General features: G+C 38.2%; 1 protein-coding gene across 1 annotated transcript; it reads right to left on the reverse strand.

Moving 5' to 3' along the window:
* Positions 1 to 8,740: 8,740 nt before the first annotated feature.
* On the reverse strand, positions 8,741 to 9,970 carry LOC105040111 (agamous-like MADS-box protein AGL80). Its single transcript, XM_010916491.4, has one exon. The coding sequence runs from the start codon at positions 9,834 to 9,836 to the stop codon at positions 9,081 to 9,083; it is 756 nt and encodes a 251-aa protein (XP_010914793.1). The 5' UTR covers positions 9,837 to 9,970; the 3' UTR covers positions 8,741 to 9,080.
* Positions 9,971 to 15,778: the final 5,808 nt, after the last annotated feature.

Here is a 15,778-nt window from a genome sequence, read left to right on the forward strand (position 1 = left end):
GACCCGCGCCAGCCCGATCGAACCTGGCCCGACCGACCCCATCCAGGCCCAACCCACCCCAACCCACGCATGCCCGGCCCGCAGGCCTCGCGGCCTACAGGCCACGCATGCCTAACCCACCGTCCCCGGCACAACCGCACCCCGGCTCGTCGTTACCGACTCCGGCTCTGGCTCGCCAGCACCGGCCCCTCCCTGACCCGCCATTGCCGGCCCGACCCGCAGGCCCCGGCACAGCTGCAACCCGACCCCATCCCGGCTCGCCGTCGCCGACTCTGGGTCTGGCTTGCCGGCCCCTCCCCAGCCTGCAGGCCCCGGCACGCAGCCCCCACGTGGCCGTGGCCTGCAGGCCCCACATGGCTGCGGCCCGCCGTCCCGGCCCAAGCGTGCCGTTCCCAGCATGCCGACCCCATGCCGTTCCCCGTCCCCATCCCCGACCCGAACCCACCCCAAAAAAAAAAATGAAGAGTCGCCGGCTCCAACTCGTCGGCCCCGACCCCTCCCCAGCCCATCGTCGTCGGCCCGACCCGCAGGCCCGGCACGCAGGCCCAACGTGGCCGTGGCCCGCAAGCCCCACGTGGTTGCGGCCCGCCATCCTGGCCCAGGCACGCTGTCCCTGGCACGCCGGCCCTAGGCCGTTCCCTGTCCCCGTCCCCGGCCTGAACCCACCCCCCCAAGAAAAAAGATGAAGTCGACTCACCTCGATGGCAGCGGCGACGGCTGAGGAAACCGAGACGATGGAGGAAATCGGAGGCACAGCACATGGGACGCTGGGGGGAGGAAGCTCGTCGGAGGGGGAGAAGAAGCCAGACTGCCGCAGGGGGGACGAGGAAGCTCGCGGGAGAGGGAGAAGAAGCCGAACTGCTGGGGGAAACGAGAAAGAAAAATGGATTTCTGATGGGAGTTGATGGGATGTGGGGTATTAGCGACGCAACTTTTAGTCGCTAATAATAAATTTTTATTGTACATAATCTTAACGAAAAAAATATTTACGACGAAACAGAAATTTTCCTTGAGAAAATATTATTTACGATAAAAATATATAATTTCATCGCTAAGTACATAATTAGCAACGAAATTTTTTTTTCATCTCTAATAATCAATAAAAAATAATTTCTCATTTAAAAGAGAATTTCTTCTGATCAAGTCTTATTCCCCATATTGTTTTTTTTCATTTATTTTTCATTCATCTCTTAGCCACAATAATGCAATAATATATGTATATATGTGTGTGTGTGTATATATGTATATATATGTGTGTATATGTATATATGTATATATATACACATATCTTTTTCAAAGTGATTTTAGGTTCAAAGTGATTTTACTAAAGAAAAAGAAGTAGCAGTTCGGATGTAGATTGGATCATGCAGGAAGCATGAACTCTGGTACCCAATGGGCTATAATGGAAAAAGCATAGAAAACTTAGCCAACGAGGCCTTATGCATCCTATTAATATGTTCAATACCATTTACTTGTATACAACGCACTCTATATAGATACTTAAAGAGGACAAAAAGTATAGAAGATAATTAAATAATACTATAACAAAATACATAAAAAAATCAAAATCTAATCGTTAACCTGTGAGTGTACTCCTCCTCCTCTTACATACTGCCATCTCTGATTTATGATCATAAAATAATTGATGATTTATGATCATAAAATAATTTATCATCGTAAATAGTTCATTATTTACAATGAATAATTTTTATCGTAAATTATCTTTTATTTTTAAATTTTTAAAACATACTTATTGATGATGGAAAATATTTTTTTGTTGCTAATAATTGAACTATTAACGACGGATATACTTTTATCGCAAATAGTTTGTAATTTATTTTAATTTTTTTATTTTTTAATTATTTATGACTAAAAAAATTTATCTTAAATAGGTGAGTATTGGCGACAGAAAATCTGTTTCATCGTAAATAATCATATTTTTGTGATGTAATATTTTAGTCATTAATAATCTATGATTTTTAAATTTTTAATATGAATTTTTTTATGTATTAACGATGAATAATTTTTATCATAAATAATTTGCTAGTTGCGATGAAAATACTTTTTTCATCATCAATACTTCAATATTTGCGACGTAATACTTTAGTCGCTAATAATCTGTGGCTTTTAAATTTTTAATATGTTTGAATATTTTTATGTATTAGTGACGAAAAATTTTCATCATAAATAATTCGCTAGTTACGATGAAAATACAGTTTTTATCGTCAATACTCCCATATTTGCGACGTAATATTTTCATCGTAAATAATCTATAATTTTTAAATTTTTAAAATTTTTTATTTTTTTTCAGTATTAACAATAAAAAATATTCATCATAAATAATTAATATTTATGTAAAAAAATCAATATTCATCGTACATACTAAGATTATTTATGATGAAAATATATTCATCATGAATATTTAAAAATATTAAATTAAAATAAATATTTTATTATTTATGATAATTATTTTTATTGTAAATAACTTGTATTTATGATGATTTTTTTTCATCACAAAGACTAAGATTATTTATGATGAAAATATTTTCATCATGAATATTTAAAAATAAAAAAATTAAAAATAAATATTTTATTATTTATGATGATTATTTTTATCATAAATAATTGGTATTTATGATGAATTTTTTTTTATCACAAATATGGAGCTATTTGCGATAAAAAATTATTTACATCATAAATATTTAATAATTAGCTACGAAAATTATTTTTCGTCGTTAATATGCTTATTTGCGATGAAAATATTTTCATCGTAAATAAATTCATCGTAAAAATTTGCTTTTCTTGTAGTGTTTCTTCCATCCATGAGGTCTTCCCTCGGAGTCTCTTTCTTCTCTTTCAAATTTCATGCACCATCTCTTCTATCTATGAGGTCTTCCTTGAGTTCCTTTCTCTTTTTATAAATTCTTCTTCTTTTCTAAGATCTTTATATCTAAAATTCAAGAAAATCATGTATAATTTTATTTAAAGGTGTGTATTGAGATGTTGGATGAATATTTTGCTAAATATATATCAAGTGATCATATAATGTATACTGATGGATGTTAAATTTGATAAACTATGTATCAATTTATCTGTAGATGTATATTGTATCGTTATTGAGTGTGTATCAAAAAATCTTACAGTATGCATTAGTAAGCCATCTAGTGTGTATTATTTGCTCATATACTGTATACTAGTGAATACTAAGTTCGATAAACTATATATCAATTTAGTTGTAGGTATATATTGAGTCATTGCTAAATGTGTATCAAAAAAGCTTATAGTATATATCATTTGACTATATATTTAATGTGTATCATATGATTATATAATATATGTCGCTAAAAAGTTTGTACTAAAAACGAGAAAGAAAGAGAGTGCCTTAATCATAAATCTAATAACTCCATTACTAGAAAAGATTTTTGACTTTTAGATTTATTCTTTAAATTTGACATCAAGAGAAATATGGCAAACTATGAAACCCGCCTTATATGATATTTTATATTGCCTGCCCCATATGATTTTTGTTCGTCTATAGCCTCCTTGTGTGTATGAGAGGCTTGATAGCAAGACAACATGCTTGTGTGAGATATCCACCGTGCATGGATAAGTAGAAAAGTTGGTTCTTTAGACAACAACCACTATTGAAGAATCTCAATCTATCTAGGGTTGGACGCCAAGAAACAATTCAGGCATAGGCCACACACCCTCCCAAGAAGTTATAAGCCCCGAAAAGGGCAATGTATGATTATAGAACTAGATATAGCCCTAGTAGCCAAAGGGTTTCATAGAAACCTTGGTAATGAAGTCAGCAATACATAGCTGATCCATTATCCATGACTGAACCATCAAAGTTCAATTTAGTCCAACTAGTTTGGGGTGACTTCCATGATACATAAAAGGATCTACTAGAAGTAGGTGAAAAAGAAAAGTTGAAAATTAATGCCATGAGACTTAGGTTGGTAGAAAATTCCATTGATTTATAGTACTCTGCAATCATGGACAAAATAGCCATATTGAGTACCTATTCAAGAGAGGATGATGACCTATCGAAGATAGGCATGTCGAGACTTCCTAATGCAACATAAGTTATGAGTAATGAATATTATGATCAGCTAGATGCTATACCTTGCAGCAGTCAAAAAATTTGCAGCATAGGATTTGGAGGTAGTTGATCAAAAGTTGTATAGATTTTTGATAAAGGGCATGGGTGTATCTTTCATGCAAAAGAAGGATTCTTCTTCCTTTGCACTCATCCACTATTGGACCATCAACTGCTTGCTTTGAGATCTACACTGATAGGTAATCAAGGAGTTTAGAGCGCATTGAGATTTGTGAGGTGGGTGATCCAACATTGGTTTCACATGGAATAAGGAGATTTCGTCTTTCAAATGAAAGATAAAACTTGGTTTCGTTCTATTAAAAGTAGACATTCATTTTCACCAAATATTTATATTTTTGTAATCGAATAATTTAGTGTATTTTCTTTTTATTATTGGATAAAACCATTCTATTTTTAGTATGATTTCCTACTGACCTTCATGCCCAAATTAGGGTTTTCTACTATATATGCTTCTTTTCTTTCTGAGAAATAATGAAGTCAGATACTTTTGCCTGCATTATTAACTAAAAGAGTATTTAGAAGTACAGAGAGTTATAAAAAAATAATGGGAAAGAATAGAAAGTAATCTTGATAATGCGCCTTTCTCAATAAAGTAATAGAGAGTTTAGAATTAACTGACAACTTTTATATGCCTTCGCCACAAACGCTACCCTATAGTAGAAAGTTTTGAGGATATAACATATGACTATATTAATTGAAGCTTTCTTCTTAAGAAAGAATTAAGCATTTCTCTCCAAGCATAACTCATTGTTAATTAATTTGTTTCCTCTGAGGTGCTCTCAATCCTAACTTTTATCAATTTTCAAGCCCATTGTGGCAATAAGGATGGATTCAAATTTATAACGTTCTCAAGTCCAAAAACCCACCCCCTCCCTCCACCCCGCCCCACTTTCTTATCATGATAAACACTATTCTAAATAATAAGGTAGTTGAAGTTGCTAACATTTTCTTTTTCTTTCCGTAAGAAGGGCTCACCTTATTTGGTCGATCCTATAGAAAATTTATCCAAAAAGCTTGGAGATAGACATGTAGTAAGAAAAAAGAGTCGTCGAAACAAGAATTGATGAAGGTGACCCTACCCCCTATGGATAATAGCCTACATTTCCAAGCAACAAGTCTTGCATCAATTCTCTCTAGGAGAGGTCTCAAACACTATTTAGGTAGCTTCCATCACTTAGTGATAGCCCAACATGGATAAAAGGGAGGTTTTCTCTTTTAGCTTGCAATAATGTGGCCATGTTATGCTTCATTTTCTTCTATATTTATGCACAACATTTTTCTTCTGAGATTTCAAAAGCAAGGGTGGCAACCAATACCTCTAGTTAGACCAATGGTTCTAGCTTGTTTGAGAAGTTTAGATAGCATGTCTATGATAAGAATGAAGAAGTAGGAGATGAAGGGTCAACTCACCTCGATCTCTATTTGCATCCAATCCATCTGCTATAGGCGATCATACATAAGAAAAGCTGTTGAAAAAGTGGAGAGAAGAGTGCAATCTAATTGACCATCTATAAGGGAAGCCTATACTTACAACATCGTAAACAAAAAGCACCAATTGATCTTGCCGAAGGGTTTCTCAAAGTTCAACTTATATAGGATGATTTATTTCTAGAGCTGTTGCATTAATAGGCCAAAATTTCATGGGCAACCATATATACCTTTTATGCACCGTATAAGGTTTTTGGTTGAGTTTTGCCTATTAAAAAGTTTATTTAAAGGGAATCTCTTCTCACATATATAAGTTCTTCAATCCATCTCCTTTGGTATGCACGCATGGCTTTAAGACTAGGTTGACAATTGATTCGTCTTTCCAAGCAGCTTCACATTTTATCTCTTCCAAATAACCCGTTGGATATAAACAAGTAGGGATCTTTTAAGCTCTAAATTCGGCCGATCGAAGTAGGTCTTCTCAAGTCACAAGCATGGCCTACAGAAGTGATGCTAGCAACATATTTCAAGCCATTCAATGGAAATTCAAAAGGCAATGACACCATCACATTATTAGAAAAGAATGTGATTGAAGTCCTCGATGTCCAATTGGCAGCCTAACAAAAAATGGATGATATGCCTTGGCGATGGAGTCTGAGGCACAAGAGTTCAAGTCATTTGAAGATGGTATCCTATAGGGCTCCAAACCATCATGTCGTAGTCCAAAGCATGAATATGAGGGAAATTTGTCTAGGGAGGGATGAAGGACCGATTTGGTCTTTAATTAGCATTTTTTTTGTACAAAATGACTGTTTCAAAACTTGACCTATGTCACCGCACTTGTCAGTCCAAGCTTTTACCATTGCACCAAGCAAAGACCCCTCTGTGCCACAACCTTCAAGCTCTATATGAACATATATATAGTAAGCAACCCCTAATTGGCCCAGTCACAACTATATCAGGCCTACCCGAATTACCTCCCACAAGGATAGCTGAGGCCTCATTCAACAGAGGTAATATCCATGTATTGACATGTGGAAGATGGAGGCCACAACAAGACTCTTAGGTTAACAAACATCCCTCCAAGCTACTAAATGCGCTCCTTTATGATCCAAATTTTCTTTTAAGATCCTAATTTTTTCCAAGATGCTATCTAAAGGTTGGCGACGGGAGTGGAGGAAAAAAGATCGATCATGTACCTTGCATACAGTTGTAATAATTTTCCAAATGTGTGAAGGAAAACGACAATGGAAGAGAATGTACATAGTCGATGTTCTACGTACGTTGCAAGGGTGGAAAGGGTATTTTATCAAAAAAGAAAAAAGGTGGAAAGCGTAGCCAATCAATGCAATGGTCCATCATTTTTAGCACGCACTTTTCCTGTTTGGAATCTATGCAGTAGCAAGCAATACAAAAATCTCAAAAAAAAAAAAAAAAAACCAATATTTTACACAACAAAGACCATTGGAGTACAGATCATCCTACTATTGTTCAAGAATTTGTAAAAAGGATTTCATAGAACACCAAGGTATTCTACTATCATTTGACTTGATCAGGTGGGCTTTCAGTCAAAAAAAGACTTGATCAGGTGGGCTGCAAAGATGCATGGAATTGATATTCATGGAGAAGATTTTCAGGATCTGAAGTTCTTGCATCCAAGTCGTCCCAAGAGGAAGGCGAAATGTTGTATTCTATGTATTAGACCCCTAGCTGATCACCGCAATGGAGCTACGTACTGGTGGTAGATTACAAGCGGTACATTTTGTACAAGGTTAGGGAAGAGGGAAACCAAAGAGTGTCGACCCAGCTCATTCCAGAAGCTGATATTGTTGTCATTACCAGAAGCAAATTAAGGACATATCGAGTCAAGGAGTCCAACATAGCTTTCCAAAACCAAGTGCAACTATAAACCAAGTTCTGATTGCCGAAACGTCTATTAAGCAGAAAAGCTTCTTTACCCAAGGAAAACAAGGGTCAAAGAATAACCTGTATCTTCATTGAAGGACAAGTTGCCGGCCAACAATACCATAACTATTCGATCTAATCTGAGATTTCATCTTCCACGCATTATCTTTCAACCGTTTCTTTTCTTTTTTTAACATATAGTAAATCTGTTTATTAAGGAATTTGTTTGGATGTCTGAACTAATTATCCGAGGCCCACACAATGGATCTCTAATAGAGAAATCCAACCATGATAAGAAAAAATAGCGGAATCTAGGACATTGGGGAGCATACAATCCCTAAATTCTATGATATATAGTGGATTCCCTCTAAATGTTATCTCCATTGGAATCAGGTTGTATCTTTTGTGCGAAAGAAGGTTTTTCCTTCCTCAAGTGTGAGATGACCATTGGAACACCCACAGCATGGATCTCAAAGCTCTTCGAGCTCCATCATTCATCCATTGGCATCCATCTCACAATGAGCATTAAAAGGAAGGTGAATAATCCTTTCGCGCGAAAGCTATACCCATATTCGGTCTCAAATGTCCTTATTTTAGAAACTCTACAAACCAAAGTTTTCCTAATTAGAAAATTTTATCTCTCGCACTAAACATTTCACCAAAATATTTGCAACCACCACCATTTATAGAATATCTAGATAATTTGCCACATATGTCGGGATTTTTTATCATGTTGTTTTGCACGACAAAAGTTGTGTAATCTTGGCCATAGCCACCACGTATTTCATCTCGGAGATAGATAGCTATGATTGATCTTCCATATGCTATATTCGGTATGAGGCAATAATCTAGAGTTGCACAATCTTTTGCAGTGCAAAATATGCATCATAGAGGGTTCAAACTTTTTATTGCACATCCCAACAAGCTCTAAAAGATGAGTTTTTCTCTTATCAACTATTATTTTGTTTCTTCTACAAAAAAAATACAACCATTACCCTTATAAGTCTCTTCCTCCAACTTAGAGGATATCTTCACAAAACTTTATTTTTCCACATCCAGGAGTCAAATTTATTATTTCTCCATTCATGTTGCAACTTATCAAAGTTAAAATAGTAAAAAAAATAAGAATCCCAAAGTCTCGTTTAAGTTATTTCTTGAGAAGAAGCTTATTTCCTGAAAAAGAAATAGGATCGTTTTTGGTAAAACTAGCTATCTTGAATCTTGTACACTTTAAGAGACAAGTAGTACATACGAAACAACACTAGCATCTTCAAAAGTCCAACATCCAGAAAATGATAACTTTATTTTCTTGAGACACATGCTACAATATTCCATGGACATTGACAGGCACATCGAGAGACATCGACATGACAAAGATAACTGTAAGATTTGACGAGACACGTCTTTGATAAAGACATGCCACCCACAAGGACAGACCCTAACAGATAAAAGAAGGACACATGCACTCGCAAGTACGAGCTAAAGACTGACCGAACGAGACACTAACGACGACGACGAAAAGACATAGATAACCAGCACCGAACAGGAGGACACGACAGAACCCAGCACACAAAACAAACGACTGAGACCAGATACCAGAACAAGCTACGAAGCAACCCCACATTCAGTTGAACGGGAACGATGGATCCGGCCATGGGATGGTGTGGTCCAGAGGTGCAGGAGGAGGAGGCTGGTAAGGATCCATCGGCTGAGCAGGCTGGTAGAAGTCCTCAGGCCATGGACTCATCATATCCATGAACCAGTTCTGCCTTTGGAGGGCCTCCATCGCCTGCTCCACTGTAGTCTTCTCCTTGGGCACGACCGGCCCGATCGGAGCAGCAGGAGGAGGAGCCATGACCTGCAGTGGCAGTGCCGACGGGCCGCCGGCGACTTGGTTAACAGTCACCTTATTCTTTATCTCATCCATTTTATCATAAATTTCTTTTATTTTTCGTTCAAGCATCCAGGAGAGGCAGGTGACATCCTCGATGCCGAGGTTGTCGAAGCTCCGTCCCTTGAGCCCCTCGCGGATCAGCAGCTTCATTTCCATCTCTCTATTCTCGCGCTCCTGCTTGCGGAGCTGCTCCAACAGCTTCACGGCGCGCTGGCGGAGGAACCCTTCCTGGTTGACCATCTTGCGCGTCTGCTCCATCTCCGGCATGCTCTTGAACCGCCCCACGATCCGAGCCGCCTCCGGGGGCGACGGCCACACCTCCGGCACCCGGTCGTTCGGCCCGTACACGATCGCGCATGCTTCAACACCGCACAGGATGCTCAGCTCCTGCACCTTCTTCAGCAGACCCTTTCGTCTCTTCTTCAGGGTCGCGCGGCGGGTAGCGTCGTTGGCGATCCAGGCGAGCTTCACCTTGTTACGGGCCATGGCTTCGAGGGCTAGCTCGGAGAGAGAGGCTTTGGATAAGGGGAGGGTCGAGAGACCCAAAGAGAGAGGGAGTGGGGGAGCAAAGAGAAGGACGATGATAGGAATGTGATAATTTCTTTCCTCGTTGGAGGCTGTGGCCCTTCACTCCTGGGACTGGGGGCGCTATTTATGCGTAAACCAAGGGGGGGTTGTCACGTGCATGAAGGGTTGCGACACTGTGATGGATACTGGGGCCAGATGGACTGCACCGTAATAATTTTAAAACTCACTCCGTGTGAGAAGATTACGATCATTAAATAATGTAATTTCCGGGCAATATTTGTGCTCTATCCGTTTTGATGGATTTAAACCCCCGTTTGGCCGCTGTGCACGAGGTGCTGGGAACATTATGCTTACGTGCTGCGCAACGTTTGGCTGCTTGCAAGGTTTCGCTGTTCAGACCGGGTGTTTTGATCTCGTTTACATGTATTGTATGTTCACGTGCATTAAAAGAGAACAGCTGGATCGTGTGTGTCTGGATATATATCATCGCGCACATCAAACGGCCTTCAGGGGAAAATCTCCGTTGTGGACTCCAGTCAAACCGGCTTTAAATTTGGGAAAATGCATCGGGCCAAGGAAATCTGGCCACTAGGAATAAATGGATATGCTCTGTATTTAGTTCCTGCTCTCCGGTCCCATTCGATGAATCACCGTTCATACCTATACAGCCCACGACATACATGCAGCCCACAGTATACACGCATGTATTACCACATGTCATCGTGCTTTGATAACATATCATATTGATATAACGCCTCACGTGTGAGTGCGTTCCCACGTGCCTCGCTGCTGTCACTCAGTCGGAGTGATCACAGCCATGTATCCATGTGATGTATCAAGAAATCAAGTAGGTGGATGCCGGTTATAATTTGTACAAACTCAATCAGGTCCTTCTAGATCGATGGAGTCTGAACTGTCAGTTCAACTATATTTATATGTTTATCAACAAATGGGTTGCAGTTTTAGCTGTACAGAGCAAGCTTATAAGTATGAGCAATAAATACATTAATTATAAAGAGACCAACAAAATACGGGCAATATACCACTCACTAATAATATATAGTAAATTCTCCATGGAAAGGGATATTAGATTAAAAATTAAGAAAAAAACACATATTACAATAGAAATTTAAAAAAAAAAAAAAAGATTCTTCGATCCAAATACTTTGTAGTATTAGACCGATAAGCTACCGGCCAAATTTAGTAAACATAGTTTTATCATATGAGTAAAATAAATTTATTCATATTAATGCATCTTTTGCTTGATACGAAGTTGAATATTATACAATGCTACGAAATAGATGTTATCTATACAGTTGTCATCGATTTTATCATCCTAAGAAACTTGTTAATTTGCATGAATATCTTGGAAGATTATTGATCCCCTTCAACAACTAGTAATGATTTTGAATGTATGGCTTAATCAATTTCTAATCTTTAGCATTGAGGGATTAATTGCAATCTTTAATCCTATGTATTGTAATATAAGCGGCAATTGTTGAAATTGCGCAAACTTATATGATAAGGAGTATTGTCATGAACAACTCAATCCTGGTGAAGGATCAAGAAGACAAAAAGATGGAAAAGCATAAATTGTTGAGATCAACAATACAGCTGCACAAGCTGCCTCACATATTCACTTTTCAATCCTGAAGGCTATAGATGGACAGATGATAATGCACCTTGAAGAATTGCACAAGACAGAGGGAGAGCACTAGCAGTATTCTATCCATCTCCTTAAACTAGCCATACATATATACGTATAAAGACCAAAGTCCAGTACATTGCCTATAGGATTTTAATTTTATTAAAACAAGGTTCAAAATTAAATTCGAGCATGCAAGGGGATTATATATACATATATATATATATATATATATATATATATATATATATATATATATATATATATATATATATATATATATATATATGTGTGTGTGTGTGTGTGTGTGTGTGTGTGTGTGTTGAGGCGATTCGGCCAACTCTCCAATTTTGACTTTCGATCGGCCTGATAAACACGACCTGCCGACTTTCGATCAGTTGGCTGACTGATAGTCGGCTATCCTCAATTTTGACAAACTCCAACTATGACAATTCGACTAATCTTAGATCGATGACCATCGGTATATCAGAGTTACCGACCGATGCTCGTTCGGACTTCCACAACTACCGACATACGATCAACATATTTTGATTACCGATATATAGTCGACTTACCAGAAACCACTAGCGCAGAAAGCGCATAATGGTCAAAACATGATCAGTGGCAGATATAAGCATCCATCCCATGACACATAATGCTGGAATGAGCAAGACCCACATGTCTAACAGTTGCAAATGGTTACCAACTACTTGTCTATAAAAGGAGGTAAATGAATAGCATTTGGTAAGGTCTCTTAAGAGCTGAAACTCTGTCTTTTTAAATATTCATCTGGTGTTCACCACTCTCCACTGACTTAAGCATCGAAGGATTTTCATCAGACACAATTTCGATCAGTGTGGATTTCATTTTGCAGGTGCTTTCCACCAGCAAAAGGAGCAAAAAGAGATTGGCCACAACAGATTAGCGCACCAGGTAGGGATACGAATACGAGCGATTATGGCAAAGACTAAAGCTCAAAATTCTATAAGATTTACGAGACAATCTTTCCGCTGGAAAGATCTCCCTTCTCCTCCTTCATTGACAGAGCCCAGCTCTTCGCGTCCAATAATCACTACGGATGTATAAATTGCTGCTCTAATATAGCAAATGAAAGTGTTGACGGAAGTGGTCCACAGCCTCCAACAGCAATAGATACAGCAATAGCAGCAACCATCGGTGGCTCACTCAGTGCCATCTAAGCACAGCCACCGTCCTCCATGATATTCATCCTCTTTATCTTCAGAACGACGATCGTCTCGATGCTCTCACCGAGTCGAGCAACCGCATTCTTGACATTCTTATCATGCCACTCATCCTTCACGGTGATTTTTCTTTCCTTTCTATGTACACAATATCAAGAAGGAAAAGAGGCCATATGTATCTTCTGCTTCTCCATCTTCGAGTTCTTCAAGGGATTCTATCCCTAGATTTTTTCAGCAATGATGGTTCGATGACTATGAGCGCAAGATCAAGAAGATCGACCATCAATTTGTCCGACTTCAAGTGGAAGGTCGAAAGTCCTCCAACGACTATGACTTTTATACTATCCAATCTCTCTCTCAACGTATCCTGGACGAGCTGATCCTGTTTCGGATCAAGATGCCGCAGATGGAGCCATATAACGGCTCCACTGATCCAATTGATCATTTGGAGAGATATAAGGCTCTCATGATGATACAAGAGGCAATCGACATCCTCCTATATATTAGCTTTCCAGCAACTATTCAGAAAGCTGCTCAAGCCTGATGTTCTGAGCTTTAGCTGAACATTCTTTCTCCTATATACAAGGAGCTTGAGCATTCTTTCATGATTTATTTCAGCACTAGCTGAAAGGTGCCACGGACATCAGACAGTCTCTTCTCCATCAAGCAAGGCGAGATAGAGACATTGAGGAATTTTGTGGCTCACGTCAACACGGCCACACTGGAGGTCAAGGACCTCAATGAAGATATGGTCATGTCGACCATGAAGAGAGGTTTGAAGAGATCCAGATTTGCTTGTTCTCTGGATAAGACTCTTCCTCGGACCTATGCTGAATTCTTGGAGTGCGCATACAAGTATATTCGTGCGGATGAAGGTACTTCTGACCGGTGCCAGATAGAAAGAAAAAGTTAGAAAAAGAAATAAAAAAAAGTAAAATTCTGACCAAATCAAGTCGGTCAACGATCAATAAACGAACTTCACCCTGTCAATGGAGTCCAAGGTCGAACAATTATAGCAGGTATGATTTCTATACTCTTTTTTCTGCTCCTTATTTGCATATCTTAATGGAGATCGAAGGAGAGGAGTATCCTCGATATCCCCCGTCGATGAAAACACCACCGAGGAGTCGAGACAAGAAAAAGTACTATCAATTTTATCGTAATTACACTCACAATATCGAACAGTGTATTCAACTCAGAGATGAAATAGAGGCCCTGATCCGATGTGGCTATTTTGAAAAATTTTGATGAGATCACTCGACTCAACTTTCCACTGACCAACAGCCTCAGCCATAAGCTGAGAAAATGATCAATAATCGATCAATGATGAGAGTGATCAATATGATCTCTGGACGATCGAAGAACTAGGGGGCAATTTTTGAAGAAGAGTCGGCAAAGAAACGACGACTTGACAATGTAATTTTTTTTTGAAAGATAATGTTAGAAGAATACAACTCTCTATGATGATGCTGTCGATCATTTTGACGATGATAGTAAACTATGATGTAAAAAAAATTCTAGTCGATAATGGAAGCTCAACTGATGTTCTCTTTTACTCGATTTTTTTTCGAATGCAACTACCGATTGATCGACTCAAAAGAGTTTCTACATCATTAGTCAGTTTTACTAAAGATACAGTTATCGTGGAATGAGAAATTACTCTTCCATTAACTGCAAAAATAAATCCACAATAAAATACTATTCTCCTGACATTCACAATCATCCGAGTTTCATCGGCCTACAATACCATACTTGGACGATCTGGACTTAATATCCTGAGAGCAGTAATTTCAACATACCATTTATTGATCTGATTTTCAATAAAAAATAGAGTCAGAGAAATGCATGGACATCAATAATTCACTCGATGTTGCTTCATAGTCTCTACAAAGAATAATCAATTTAAAGACTCTTTGTCCATTGATAAATTAGACCAAATAAAAAATGAAGAAAGGGATGAACCAGTAGAGCAACTGATTTCTATCCCGTTAAAAGAAAGAGATTCTGAGAAGACGATCCAAATTAGATCGTAATTGCTTGATCCGGAGCGGTAACAACTGATAAATCTATTAAGAGCAAATGCTGATATTTTTGCTTGGTTGGCAACTGATATGTCAGAAATTTTTTCAAAAGTAATAACCCATCGGCTGAATATTGATCCTAAAATTAGGTCAGTGAGGTAAAAGAAAAGACCTTTTGCTCCTGAAAGGTAAAAAATTATCGATGAAGAAGTCGACAAGCTCCTTACGGCTGACTTCATCAGAGAAGCTAATTATCTCAATTGGCTTGTCAATGTAGTAATGGTGAGAAAAATTAATGAAAAATTGAGAATCTGCATCGACTACATAAATTTAAATAAAGCCTGTTTGAAGGATAGTTTTCTCTTGTCAAAAATCGACTAACTAGTTGATGCGACTTCGAGACATCGACTTTTAAGCTTTATGGATACCTTTGTAGGCTACAATCAGATTCGGATGATATCCGAAGATAAAGAGCACACTGCCTTCATAACCGACAAAGACATCTATTGTTATAAAGTAATGGTGTTCGGTTTAAAGAACGCTGGAGCTACTTATCAACGACTAATTAATAAACTGTTCAAAGCATAAATTAAATGAAATATGGAAGTCTACATTGATGATATACATATGAAAAGCTTTCAAACTTCTGATCATGTTCGAAACTTGAAAGAAGCCTTCGACATACTTCGATGATATTAGATGAAATTGAATCTAACTAAGTGTGCATTCGGAGTAACTTTCAAAATTTTTTTTGAATTTTTGGTATCACAATGAGAAATTGAAGCTAATTTTAAGATAAAGATTATCATCAATATGAAGCATCCAAGCTTCAAGAAAGAGATACAATAACTCAATGGAAGAATCACTGCACTCAGCCGATTCATCTCAAGATCGACGGAAAGATATTTATCCTTTTTCAAGATCTTGAGACAAGCAAAAGACTTTTTATAGTCAGACGAGTACCGATAATCTTTCAAAAATTTAAAAAGATATCTGATATCTCCATCATTACTTATAAAATTAAAAGTGGGA

The sequence above is a fragment of the Elaeis guineensis genome, chromosome 1 (assembly GCF_000442705.2).
Source record: "Elaeis guineensis isolate ETL-2024a chromosome 1, EG11, whole genome shotgun sequence".
NCBI lineage: Eukaryota > Viridiplantae > Streptophyta > Magnoliopsida > Arecales > Arecaceae > Elaeis > Elaeis guineensis.

Bases quoted from the DNA above. Each gene is read 5' to 3' on its own strand.
- LOC105040111 (XM_010916491.4), bottom strand. From the start codon at position 9,836: ATGGCCCGTAACAAGGTGAAGCTCGCCTGGATCGCCAACGACGCTACC.